A 14,062-nucleotide genomic window follows, 5' to 3' on the forward strand; every position below is an offset into this window, starting at 1 on the left:
ATTAGTTCTGTGAATCGGATGATTAAATTTGAATTTAGATGTTTTAATATATAAAATGATAAATTATCTATCCCAGGAGTTGAATGATCTTTTTTCGACTTGATAATCTTAATAATTTCTAAGTGATCAATTTTTATTAAATTGTCTGATATGGGTGGGTTATTTATATTGTCTGTGATTGGTGGAAAATTCTGATTAATGAACTGCTGAGCTAGTGGTTTGTTATTTAAAAGATTCAAATTGTTTTTCTCTGGACGACCTCCACTGACCATTTTAACTGTGTTCCAAAGTGTTTTAGCATTCATATTTTCATCGATTGAATCTATTAGTTCCTTCCAACAATTTCTTTTTTCTCTTCGTATTTCTCTTTTCAAAACGGCTCTACTTCGCTTAAAGTCTGTGTAATTTTCATCTGTTTGGTTTCTAAGAAATTCCTTTAATTTATCGTTTTTTATTTTCAATAATTCTTTAATTTTCTCCATCCACCATTTCTTTGGGTTCCTGTTTTTATTATTGCTGATGGTGTACGTACATTCGTTGAATTTCTCTTTAATTATTTCCGTTATATCATCTGTATGGAAAGCATGCGGTTGTAGCATGTTCAGTTTATCTATGGCTTGTTTTTTATTGAAATAATCCTTGTTGTAATCGTGTTTACGTGCTGTATTGTCTATATCAAATTCAATTATTCTATGATTACTAAAAAAATCTTCATCAAGTACTTTCCAATTTATTTTACTAGCTATCTCTGGTGATGCGAACGTTAGATCTATGGCAGACGGAGTAGTGTTAGGTGATTTTATCAGAGTACTTGAACCATCGTTCAATAGTACTAGTTCTTGATTATCTAGTAAGTGCTCTATCAATTCTCCTCGTGAACAATTTTCATGAAATGGATTCCAGAGTCGATTGTGGGCGTTGAAGTCTCCTGCTAATATTACTGATCCGTGGAAAGTATCTATTGTTTCAAATAATTTCTTCAAAGGTTCTCTGATATCATTATTAACCGGTAGAGGTGGAATATAAATGGAAATAAACAATATTTTAGGTAGTGTGTTTTGTGTGACTATAGCTATTGATTCTATTGGCTGTAAATTAGGTAGTTTAAATTGTTTGAATTCTATTTCATTCTTGACCAGAAACCCAACACCTCCATAACCGGCGGATATGGTTTCTGTCAACAGTTTATAGCCCGTAAAGTTATAGGTTTCTTCCGGTTTTAGCCAAATTTTGCTTAGCATTACTATATCAGTGTTGTGCTGTAAAAGGAAGTTTTGAATGGACTCTCTTGTATCTATTGGTCGTAAGCTTGTGACATTGTTTTGTAATATTGTAAGTTTCCTGAAATTGTCTTGCATTTCAACAGTTTTTGGTATTACTTTAATTCTGTGGTAGCTACTTCCGGGTTAACTATTTTATTTAATTCTTCGCTGATGTTTATAAGTAACAAATCTTGTTCTATTGTATCTGTTTTATTTGTGCTTTGGATTATGGTTTTTTGTATAGCTTTGATTTTTTCGAACATATTGTTTAGGTTGAACTGACGAATTAGGTCTTCTTTGATCATTTGTGTTATTTTTTCTATTTCAGAGGTTTTGTATGGATTTGTTAGAAATTCGTGTTTTGTGTCTTGTCTGTTAAAATCGTTTTGGGGTGTTATGAAATGTGGTGTTTGGTTAACCGGTCGTCTGGTTTTTTGTCTCACGTACATCGTATTGTTTTGTCTGTTGTTGTCTTCCAGTCGTGGGAAGTCGCGTAATGAATCCAGTCTATTTTGTAGGTTACTTTTGGTCTGTTTTGGGTATTTGTCTGATGCTTCAAAATATGATGATTTATTTACTGCCATGTCTTGTCTGATTAAGTCCTGTCGCTGTCTTTCCGGGCATTCCTTGTTCGAAGCCTTATGGTTTCCTGAGCAATTTACACATTTAGGTTCGGGTGTATCACAATTCTGTTCATTATGGAATTGCCCACAATTACAACATCTGGTTTCCTTGGATTTACAAAACTTTTCTCGATGACCAAATCGCCAACACCTAAAACAAATCTTCAGTGGGAATACGTATGGTTCGACAAATCGATGCGTGCACATAGATCTCAATGGACTTTGGTAGAATCTCGCCTTTAACATCAATTTTGATTGAATGTGTAGGTTGAAATTTATCTTCTCCTACTCTCTTCTTGATCCTTTCCACTTTGTAAATTTTAAGGTTGTTTTCACAGCTGCTGTTTTCAATTACTTCTTCATCTGTTATGGATGGAGGTACATCCCCTACCACCCCTATGCTCTCCTTGAACCTGGTAGGTACAAAAATTGAGAAACCAAAACTGTCTGTTAGAAGTTTGGAGTTGAACAATTGCTCTGCATCTCTTGGTTTTTCGAAGCTAATCTGAAATTTGCCTCTACCTACACTTTTCATTGTGTTGTATTTCGTCACGCCTATGTTTTTCAGCATTTTTGCCACTTCCATCGGGTGCGGGTACTTTACATTGTTGTTCTGTTCCTTGTCCTTTATTTCTTTGTGGATAATAAATGTCTTGTAGTTGGGATTTTTAATCCAGCCGTCATTGTAAATTCCATCGGTGTTGTCCTTGTTTTGTCTTCTTGTTGTGAATTGGTCAGTTTTGCGTTTAGTACCGGTGTTCGATTGAGATTTGTGTGTGCCATTGTCTTGATTTTCATTGTTTGTGTTAGAGTCTCCATTTTGTATTGAGTTTACGTCATTTAGATTGTCGTCGTCGTCGTCAGTCAAAACCCGAGTCGCATGGTATTTGTCTTTTTTCAGTTTTGTTTCGTTGTGTTTGTTTCGTTTTGTCTTCCTGTCGCAGTCACTGTCATTCTCATCGTCTCTGTCTTTGTGCTTAGCCTTAGACTTCCGTGCCAGCACGTGTGTCCAATCATTGTCCTCCATCTTGTCACTAATTCCCTCCGCCATCATGTTCCCATAATTGCTTTCCCTTCCCCTCCCTCTTTTGTACAAAATATCCCCGAAAAGCACACCAAATAGTTAACACCCTATAAAATCAACTTAATGGAGAATACTTACAATATCTTAGATGTAATCTTATCACTAATATATACAGTTACACTAGAGGTTAGTCAGTCTATTTTACACTTTTCTGAAACGTTCGCGGAAAAATAAAATTCACAACACTCGTCAAGGATCGTCTGAACTGGTCGACTAGCTTGGAGAGAATGAAGAATCCATGATGTTCTCAGGTTTGGATTGTCATGACTTACGAAAATACAAAAAATGACCATTGGCTAAAAAGTTTTGAATAATTTTGTAATGAACACTTAAATACTGATTTGATTAGGGGTCGTCCATAAATGACGTAGCTTTTTAGGGGGGCTTCACGAATCTGTGACGATGTGTGACGAGGGGGAGGGAGGGGTCCTAGCTAGTGGACGTAGCATTTTGAATCACGTCGGTAAAATAAGGGGCGCTGAAAAAATGACATACAATTATTTTTTTATCAAACTTCTTTTTTCATTGTTTGACTTATAAAGTTGGGTTCTAAAGTGATGATTCAGCTTCAAAACATTCATATGACAAGATTGGAAAAAATGTAAGAAATTTTATATTTTCTGTAGTGTCATCAGATTTTTTGATGCTTTAAATAATTTTGTGAACATTATATTCATGTAATAATAAATTTATTTATAAATAAAGAATAAAGATAGATAAATTAATTTAAAATCAAGGCTTTAACGACTTGGAAAACATTGTTTGTTTTGTTCATATTTTCTGTTAGCGCATATTTCTTTAAAAAACATATGTTCGTTTTGGCAAATATTATATTAAAACAAGATATTCATTCCGTGAATTATGCTCTCAATGTTGCAGAAGATCTCCACCCAATCAACTCATCGATTTGTTTTGATATATCAATGCTCTTGATGGAATAGCCTGAATAAAATTTGATGGAAAAGCCTCGACAACAGATTCGATTGTTATCGAAATTGTTCTTTTTCTTAATAACTCGGTAATTTGAAGAAAGATTATTTTTAGTATTTATTTGTTTCGTTGTAGTTTGTGTAAGATTATTTCAGTATAGGGAACGATAATAAAGTTAAGCTGAAATATCAATAAAGTTGAATAACTTGTACAATAATCGCTAAGATTTTCTGAATATTTCAAATATTACAAGTTTAATCTTTTCTACATCTGGCATCTGATTGCTAAATGGATTTGAATTTGGATGATAATGACAAATATCCATTTTAAATCAAATATATCTTATCTTAATCATTTTCATTGAAATCTATTTCCTAACAACGAATAATTAAAAAAACAATTCTCTAATATAACTAAATTTCTTTTCCACATATTATACAATCTATTGTACCCTAACTCGTTACTGTTAGCTTCATGAATCCAACCAAAGATTTTTCCTTTTTTCTATATTTTCAGCTGTAAACTAATATTTTATGGTAACAACAGCAAAAGTAATACAATTTAGCCAACAACTTAAACAGGAAAGTTCATTTAAAACTGTTTTTCAAATTACTTTCGAGCGCTAGTGCAAATCAAACATTTATTCGTTAGATTATCCTTACGTTTCAGTCAGTAGTTAAAGACATATAGGAAGGAATCCCTGTCATGGCAGTGAAGATGGCTTCCTCACATATACAAACAGATTTCTGGAAGTCCACGTTATTTATCAAAATATTTCACTTACCTACACTAAATCCACTACCAAATTGCTAACGAGACATCAGAACGCTATTACCTTACAATTTCCGAAGTTTGAACACTAGTAGCAGGTGGAAATTTCATAAACCGTGCTAATTTTCAACACGGACCTTTAACTTTGCTACAATTGTTTACACTTATCCGCCTGCGAACGAAGAACACTTTTCGCCAAAGTTTACCACTTTCTCTAAACGTAGAACCTCCAACACAGTTTACTTTCACTACTTGTTAATTTAAGAACAATTACTGGTTGATTTCTGATGAAAACAACTTAAAATTTCACCAAACCGTGCTTAAAACAATCACTCGATCACAGCATTTCGCTTTTTTTATTTTTCTAATTTTACGCCGGCTGCTCGCATGCAGGGCTGTCAGATATGTTGATGGTTACGTACAACATCAAGCAATCTTATTTAGTCAAAGGGGAAAAGACACAAATTGAAGTAGCGATTACTGGCAACAACGTCTTATCAATTATTATTTCACTATTACCAACAAATAGGAGAATATTTTTTTGTGTACCACTACTTTTATACAGTAATTAGTGGATTCAAAGGAGTTTCACCTTAATATCAAAATCTGTATTGAACTTTTGAATTCCAATTTTTTGTTTTAACCCTGAGGAAAACAAATAAAAAAATATAGGGGGGGGGGGGGGGGGATTTGCTTGAAATGCTACGTATTTTCCAAGGGGGGGGGGGGGGTATCAACATTTGTGACGAAATGCTACGAGGGGGGAGGGGGTGTAAAAAATCAGTGAAAAAATGCTACGTCATTTATGGACGGCCCCTTAAAGAATTCCACGCTGCTTGTACATTTGTGTACGAAGTGCTGCATTGTTTCCATGTATTTCTCCAATAAATCTACAAGGAATTACAGCAGACATTGCTCTAGAAGATTTAAGGTGGGATTTTTCCTCTAATTTGTAGAGTCCTGCAGAAATGCTTTCAGGGTTTGCTCCAGGAACTTTTCAAATAATTCGGCCAGTATTTGTTGTAAGGATATTTCACACGAATCGGTATCATTGAATATCAGATCAGAAGACGTTCCCCGCCAATTGGGAGATTTGTGCCATTGCCATATTTGAGCCTATTTCGCCAACTACCGAATGGGAAAGGAAAAGAAAGGGAAAGGTGAGAGCAAATGGGGGTGGGCTCAATTGAAGAGAGAAAATCGCTTTAGCGAAATGAAAGCATGTAGATCCATACCACAATGGGTTCAAACAATAATAAGGGTACTGCAAAATGTATGAACGTAAAGGAGCCTATATCTCGTTACCACAGTGGGTTAAGAATAACAGAATGTCCTAAGGATTCAGGCTATTGCAATCATTCTCACTTAAAAAATGCTTGTCAATACGAAGTTCCATAATCGGAATCGAAACTATCACACACAAAAGCGTCAGCACGTTGAATATTTGCCATGTGATAGTTGAGTCGGCAGTCGACAGTCAACGCTCTGACCAAGTGACTGCAGTTCTGCTTTAAATTGTGTGTTCGGGATGATAGACACCGTTTTTTTTAACTAATTAAGATGACCAAGATGAGCGTTTGGTTCTTCGTAAGTATGATAAGTAGATTTTCCTGGAGTTTTAATTAAAGAGCTGTATTTTAGGATGGATTTTGATGTTTCGTTGTGGGATACAATTACCAATTCACATTTCGGATTACAACGTCCTATCAAGCACATTCGGAAACATGTAGTAATCCTGCCCATACGTACAGTATTGGACAAAACATTTGCAACTTTTTCGATTTTCCATACAAAATGACCACCTATGGTAAGCTAGATCTCAGTTGTTTATGGACCGATTTGAATGAAATTTTCACAGAACATCAGATATAACTTGAATTTTAATATATATTTTTGTATAATTTTTCCAATCACGAGTTTATAAGTTATAACGGTTTAGCTAAAGTGTAATTTTCGACGAAAAATTGAAAACAATTTATCTCAAAATCTAATACTTCCACACACAAATTGTCTTCAGTAAACTTGTTCATCTCGTTAACAGCTACAACTTTGCTGAAGATACCACGAAGCTATTCCTTCAAAATGTTTAGTTATGTCATTTATAAAAAATCGTCAAAAAAATCACTTTAGTCAAACCGTTACTGCTTTTGACATTGTGATTGGAAAAATCACTCAAAAATATATGTTAAAATTCAAGTTATGTCTGATGTTTTGCCAAAATTTCATTCAAATCGGTCCATAATTAGCTGAGATATAGCTTACCAAAGTTGGTCATTTTGTATGGAAAATCGAAAAATTTGCAAATGTTTTGTCCAATACTGTATATTTATTGTACTTCTGAACTTCTGACGGTAGAATAGTGTACTGAATGTCCATTATTTTATACACGAAGTGAACACGAGAAACCAAAATAAATGAATATCATCAATATGAATTTGTTTATTTATCTTTTTTAAATCATCTGGAATGAAATACCAACTGCCTGCTGATATTAACAATACGTTCGGTAATTAATTTTACAATCTGCTCGGTAATCGATAATGAACAGTTTGTAATATTTTGACAGCTGTGTTTTGATTTATATTACTGATCGTTCGGTAATTCTTAACTTTACCGAAAGCATTACTGAGCGCTCAGCGGTTTATATTTAGGTAAAAAAATTACCGGAGTCGCACAGTGGGACGAAATCAAAAAAAGTGGGACATGTGTGTTTGTACTGAAACCATTGGGTTTAGCGTTTCGACATGTTCTACAAAGTTTCATCATTTGTTGAGTACTTAATTTAGACACTGAAAAAATTTCACTTGAAGTGATATGCACTGAGAAAAAAAAATAACTTTTTTAATTATTGTCAAAATTGAAAACTGTCTAAGGAAGTATTGTAGGCGACATCATTTCATGAAAGTTTGTCGAAGACAGGAAAGCTCTATCTTCTACTCTGACGAAGTTAGGGGGTAAAAATGATGGGTACCCCCTTAAAACTCATATTTTCTCCATAACTTCTAAATTTGAATTTTTAAATTTTTACAATGTTCTACAATGTTTAGGGTGCTGTAAAAATACACATTTTTGCCAAAGACACTGAAGCGCTAGCTCTCCATTTTGAAGATTTACGAACGATTTTCTGATTTTTTCACATCAAATTTAAGTGTGAATATCTTGTAAAGTTGCAAGTAGTAGCAGCTAATTTTAGCATCATGCTGTTCTTCAACCTATACCCTTTTAATATATGTACGAATAATTGCGGGGTCACGCGGGGCGAGGTACGAAGATACTCTATGCCCTGAAAAGTCGAGAAAATTTCCAACCCGAAAAGATCCTCGGCCTTTTCAAAGCACAATGGGTCATTTTGCCTTAGGGTGCAAATTATCCCAGATTCCCTTAGGGGCTTGTCCATTAACCACGTGGTCATTTTTTTACCGAATTACAACCCCCTCCCTCTCTCTCGTGGTCATTTGTACATACAAAAAATTTAAAATTTGTATAAACCGTGGTCATTATTTAGACCCCCCCTCCCCCCATAAATGTCCACGTGGTTTGTGGACGACCCCTTACTAGATTTTTCTTCGCAAAACAATGGGTTACATACCCTGATTCGCTACTCACCACATAGTAACGAACTTGCGCTAGTGTCTATGCACGAAAAATCGCGTAACGCGTTAAATATTTGTATGGCGAAATGCATCTAACAATACATTTCTTGAACGATTTAAGAAAAAAAAAATTGTTACCGGTTGTACGTCATGATAATGACTATCACGCCTATCAAATATTTTTTCGATTACCGTAAAATGGGGCGAATAGAAACACTTTTCGTCATATTTGAATATGTACAACTTAAACCGTGTGGATAAACACCAATTTTCTTAGCCTCAAATATGGGTCGCGTCTTCCTTTGCTAAGACCCCAATTGCTGTTATAAAATAAAAATTATATCGTACAAAGATTTATGAAAATGTTGTATGTTTCTATCCACCCCACAATGGGGTGAAAAGACACAGTGTTCAGTAAATATCAATACTATTTTCATTTTAATGAAAAAATGAACACATTTTCAAGTGCATCTTGAAGAAATATAAAAATGTATTTACTTAGTGAAGAAAAATATTAAAATTTTTACAATTATGTTCCTTTTTCGACCATTTTTCAAATTAGCCAAAATGGCGGATGTTTCAAGCTATCAAAAATAATTGAGATTTCAATATTTTCTTCTAAATTTTTTATGAGAAATGTAGCAAAATTTTTAATTTGAAAATAGTCTAGCGATACTCTGCACAGTGGTTCCATTTGTTCTACAAAGCGGTCATAAATCATTTTACTCAATATCAGGTGGCAAATACCATGAGAAATTGCCAAATTAATTATTTTTGACTGTTAAAACTCCGTCGAAGTTGATGTCGTAGTTCATATCACTTCAAAAATTTTGATTAGGATGCGGAGATCATAATGCGAAGGCTCTGTTATATGAATGATAGTATGTGCATAAAACCGACTTTGCAATTATCTCCTTTTCCGTGTCCAAAATTAACTAAAGTATTTAACACCTTGAAAAGGACCATGCAATCTATACATTGAAAGCAATATATCAGGATTATTTTTTTCCAACTTGAGAAGATTCCCTGCTCAGAGTTGCTTCACATGCTCAAAAGCCTACTTTTTAGTATGTGGATGTAAAAAGCTATTGGGCACTTTTCTGAGTGCCGGAGATGTATATTCTAAATAAATACTTGAAATATTTATGTGATAAGGCCAATTTCACATAAAATTCCTACCAAAACCAAATAACGAACATGTCACCTAATGTAATTAACTTCATGTTTCAAATACTTACAACTAAGAAAAAATGCATGAATTATTTGTTAATATATTGATGCTTCTTAATATACTTTTTATTCTCACAATTTTATTTTTTTAGCGCTGGATCTATAGATAATGGAATTTCGTTGAAGATCTTGTTTTGATGTACAAAATAAATAACATTTTCATGCTGTTCCTCCTGTTGGGAAGTCATGTCATACATATTAGAATGGCTGTTGCACCATTACCTATATACAAGGATTTTATTGTCTCAGCGCCCTCACTAAAACTACTTATTAAATTAAAGTACAATATTGCAAGTGTATTCATAATGATTTGAAGTATTAGTAGTGAAAATTTTATTATTTTGTGCATTCATTCCAGTTAGCTACAATTATACTGGTATGTAATAAATTCTATGAATATTTTTATCATTGCCTTTATTGGTAAAAACTTACAACTTTGAAGGCACGCTGCTAACTTATTTGCAAATATTTGCAGCTAGAACCTACACAAGTTCATTTTTCTACTCAAACATGATCATGTGATGGCAGAAGTTTGATTAAATGTGATTAAGAACATATTCAAAAACGTATTTCAAAAAAAGTGATGTAGTTACCAAGTGAGTATATTTCAATCCTCATTACTCACATCAATACTGACTCTTAGATGTCACATATTACACTAAAATGTATTGGAAGTGATAGATATACATCTGTACTAAGGTTCTGTAATCTAAACTGATTGAAAAATTAGTTGATTTTGGTTTGCGAAGGCAATAAACAAAGTGCTGAAATCACTCAATTTTCAACGTATTTTAAACACATGAAAAATACACTCCATCATTCATAGCCCTACTATGAATATTATACAGGAATGCCATTAATGTTTCTATTTTTACAATCTTGAGTTCATAATTGATCCATGAAAAGGTAAAGGAGTGACATACAAGATATTTTGTTTTTTGATTTATGACCTATGGGCGGTACCACTGTGCTCTGTTGTTATTGAACTAATGAAAAACAAATATTTCAGTAGGTTTTTAAAGTTTTACATTACATAATAGTTAAAACTTGTCGGTTGGTCGCTCCCTGTTGGTGAAATATGGGGTCTTGCACAAATTACGTCACGTTCCAAGGGGGGAGAGGGTCAAGCCAAGCGTGACAAGCCTTACCATTTTTTCGAAGGACTCATACCAAAAACGTGACAAATCGGGGAGGGGGTCGAAAAAGTCGAAATTTAGCTTGAAATAATTTGTGTACCATCCCTATAAACAATTGATCAAGTTAAAATCAAAATTGAAGATTTGAGACGGGGCATCGAGTCATCTTCACCTTAACATAACAGTAAATGTTTGAATCAATACCGATACTATTTCTCATAACTATCCAGAATTAATACTCACGCTGTGCGGGATCTTGACGTTGTCTCGAAAGATGACCAAACTGCGGAAGGCTTTCTGTTCGCTGTCGCTCAGCTGATCCAATATCGACCGAATGGTGGAGTTTTCTATCGTGATCGAGTGTTTGCTCAAATCGATGGCCAACTTCTGCCAAACTCTAATCACGTGCGCATTCGATGGGGTGTTGTACAAATTCGCGTACTCGGACATCTTTCGCGCGATCAATTTCACCACGAACGGGTTTCCCTTGCACATCTGATAGATTTGGTGCGCTTCGGGAGGTAGACAACCAGACTTCAAAAGCAAAGCCTTCCCGAAGAGCTCCATGCTTTCATCCTCGGTGAATCCGGGCTTCAGCCTGACCACAAAGCGCTCATTCTCGTTCACTTTGTTGATGACTTCGGTGCTGCTGGTGACAACCAGTGTCTTGCATTTCAGGTCAAACTTCTCGATCAAGGTTGGATCACGGACGTGCGATAAGATTAGTAAACTATGTTTGAAGCTATTTTCAAAAACCTGGATAAGACGTTTCTTCCGAAGGTAAATTTCGTTGGTGGGATATCGTCCATTATAGGTGATGTCTTCGTTTTTGAAATCCGATTCTATTTGTAGACTGAGGTTTTCGAGTTGTTCGAGAATTTGGACATCTGACGTGCAGTTAGCCAAGCTTAGGTAAAATATGTGGAAGCCCATATGTTGTACGATGGAGAAAAAATCGCATGCTTGGCTAACTAAAGTCCACTTGCCAGTACCGAACCCGCCATATACGAACAGATATCGCTGACCATTTATACCATGTCTTAGTTGTTTTAGATGTTTTCGGATATTCCAGATTTGTTCTCTACGATATACGTTTAGTTTGTCGATAATTGGCACTGTTGTATTGTTACGATAAGACTCGTAGCGCACCATTGGACGGGATTTGTCCTTATCAACTTCTGCGTAACGCTCTGCGATCCAACTGTAGTCGGTCTGGAGAGCGCCAAGGAATTGCTGGACTATTCGGGCTTGTCCATTGTGAAGTTTCTGCTCAAACAAAGTAAAAATGAGAAGCAAACGAAGCTCTTCGTTCGGTTCTTCTAGAATTTCATCTAATTCTGCGCTGCTGAAGACAGGAGGAGAATCTGGTGTTTCTTTTCTTAGCAATTTTTCCTTGATGTCTTCGATGTCTAGATCGCGCAATTCGTCGCGCAGTAACTGCAACAACAGGAGAGGTTCGTTGATTACCATTTTGTGCGTTCAGTGCTTCTGTAAATCAAAGATAAAATACTTTCGTTACTATTCGATCAACTAAATGTGTCACTTATTCAATTATTAATAAATTATGATCATATCGATAGGTAGAAACGTTTATCACCTCAACTCAACCGACCAGAGAAACAAATAAGCCAAGCTCGGCGACACCCTCAACCGCAAACCCGTAGATATCATGTTACAATAATTGCAACCATTTAAATTGCAGCTTGGTATCAGATTTCCCACACCACAAGTCAGTGCACCGTACTGTGCCTTCATGGCGACAATGCTCACAGTAACACCCTATAATTTAGTTTTCCCCATCACAAATGCTTCATATCTCTATCCGATTTTTTGCGCCAATTAGCTACGAATTAGTCAGAAAAAAATCACCACACATCAAACGCGAGGTGGAAAACCATTTTTTGTGGAAATAGAGTCTCACCTGTTGATCATCATCGCTGGCTGTCGAACGCTTTGCATGTCATTAGCCGTGCCTTATGCAGTTTATTACAACAAAGCGTACAGTACATGCATCGATAGCTGTTCTACTAGACGTAGTCAGGAGCAAAAAAAAAACAAAGGAATATTTACATTATGATACATCGTCTCGAGCCGCGTGTATCGGACCGAACGTCTACAAGCAGCGACTAGTCCAGTGGTCCTCAGCCTAATGGGCTGTGCGGGCCACTTCGATAGTATCAGAACATGGCGTGGGCCGGAAATATGAAAGAAAATTGGCAGATCTCCAGACGTGTTTGAGCATAATTGAATGTGGAGGTGATAGGATCAGTGTAACCATAAGTTGGCTACAAAGGTGACTAGTCGGTTAAGACCAAATAAACACTAAAAGGGTTTCCAGAAGAGGAAAAACAAGTATCAGGGTATTGCATTGAGAAATATCCTGAAGAGCACTCATCAAATAAAATTTTGCCTTTGGAATTACTTTGTGAATTATTCCACGAGTGATGTTCGCAATGAAGTCAATTTTCGCTGGTCAGTTTAAAGCAAATTAACTTGCTCTCCGGAGCATTGAAAAGTCAAATAGGCAGTTATGAAAGTATATTAACCAAGCCGTATTTCAACAGAACCACCCAAAGTTTCAACAATTTTAGATTCAAATGACGAACAAAGTTGATGGTTCAAGCGCCTATGAATGATGATTGCAGCTCCATCACATGCTCCATCTTGTCGATCATTACGATAAATAAAACATCGTTTTTTCACCATTAGCGCACCGCTCGTTTTGAATTCTGAGATCCCCATCAGAAAGTTGAGGAAAAATTGCGTAAATAGGCTACCAAAACTAGGTGAGCAATGGTATTTACCCTATGAAATGTACGATTTTCTAAATCATGTTAGAGGGCTGCCCAACGTACGACTTGTGACCCAATTTTGTGCGGCCCGCAGAGGGTTTGAAGATTCTTTTCATATTTGGCTCATTGACTATTGCACCATTCCGAAGTTAGAACATACCGAAATTATTTAATTTTCAATTTAGTTTCAACCTAATATTTTAGCTTGGGAATTATTAAAACAGCATTGTTTTTTAAATCTTTTTTTAAGATACTTAATTTTATGAATGATTCCAACTATAAATCTCAAATTCTGGGTGTTTCGACAATGTTTCTACCATGACTTCCATTAACACTCAAAAACTGCAGCCTGAACAAAACATGAGGACAAAAGGCTAAATTTTCATACATAATTTCACTGAATCATAGTCTAATGTTCTCACAGAATCTTGGAAATAAGTTTTACCAACACCTGGGCATAATTCACGCAGAATCCTTGACAGGATTATAGAGAAAGACAGGCTTTTAACAAAATGTTGAATAGAATTTGTTTAAAATTCTGCAAACGACATTCGAGGACAACATTGGCAAAAGTAGATAAAAAAAAAAACAAATTTAATACTATACCATTTAATTCCACTAGAGTTTGTATTCTTTGACAG

The 14,062-nt window shown here is 35.3% G+C and overlaps 1 protein-coding gene across 4 annotated transcripts in view; it reads right to left on the minus strand.

Annotated features, from left to right (window-relative positions):
• LOC5567237 overlaps positions 1 to 14,062 on the minus strand; it is a 108,006-nt gene that overhangs the window by 16,751 nt on the left and 77,193 nt on the right. For all 4 annotated transcript variants that reach the window (XM_021854411.1, XM_021854413.1, XM_021854414.1 and 1 more), the window contains one exon: positions 10,873 to 12,117. In XM_021854411.1, the coding sequence (XP_021710103.1) occupies positions 10,873 to 12,099 (1,227 nt within the window). In that variant the 5' untranslated portion in view covers positions 12,100 to 12,117. The remainder of the gene's footprint in view (positions 1 to 10,872; positions 12,118 to 14,062) is intronic.

This window comes from Aedes aegypti, chromosome 3, assembly GCF_002204515.2.
Source record: "Aedes aegypti strain LVP_AGWG chromosome 3, AaegL5.0 Primary Assembly, whole genome shotgun sequence".
Lineage (NCBI taxonomy): Eukaryota > Metazoa > Arthropoda > Insecta > Diptera > Culicidae > Aedes > Aedes aegypti.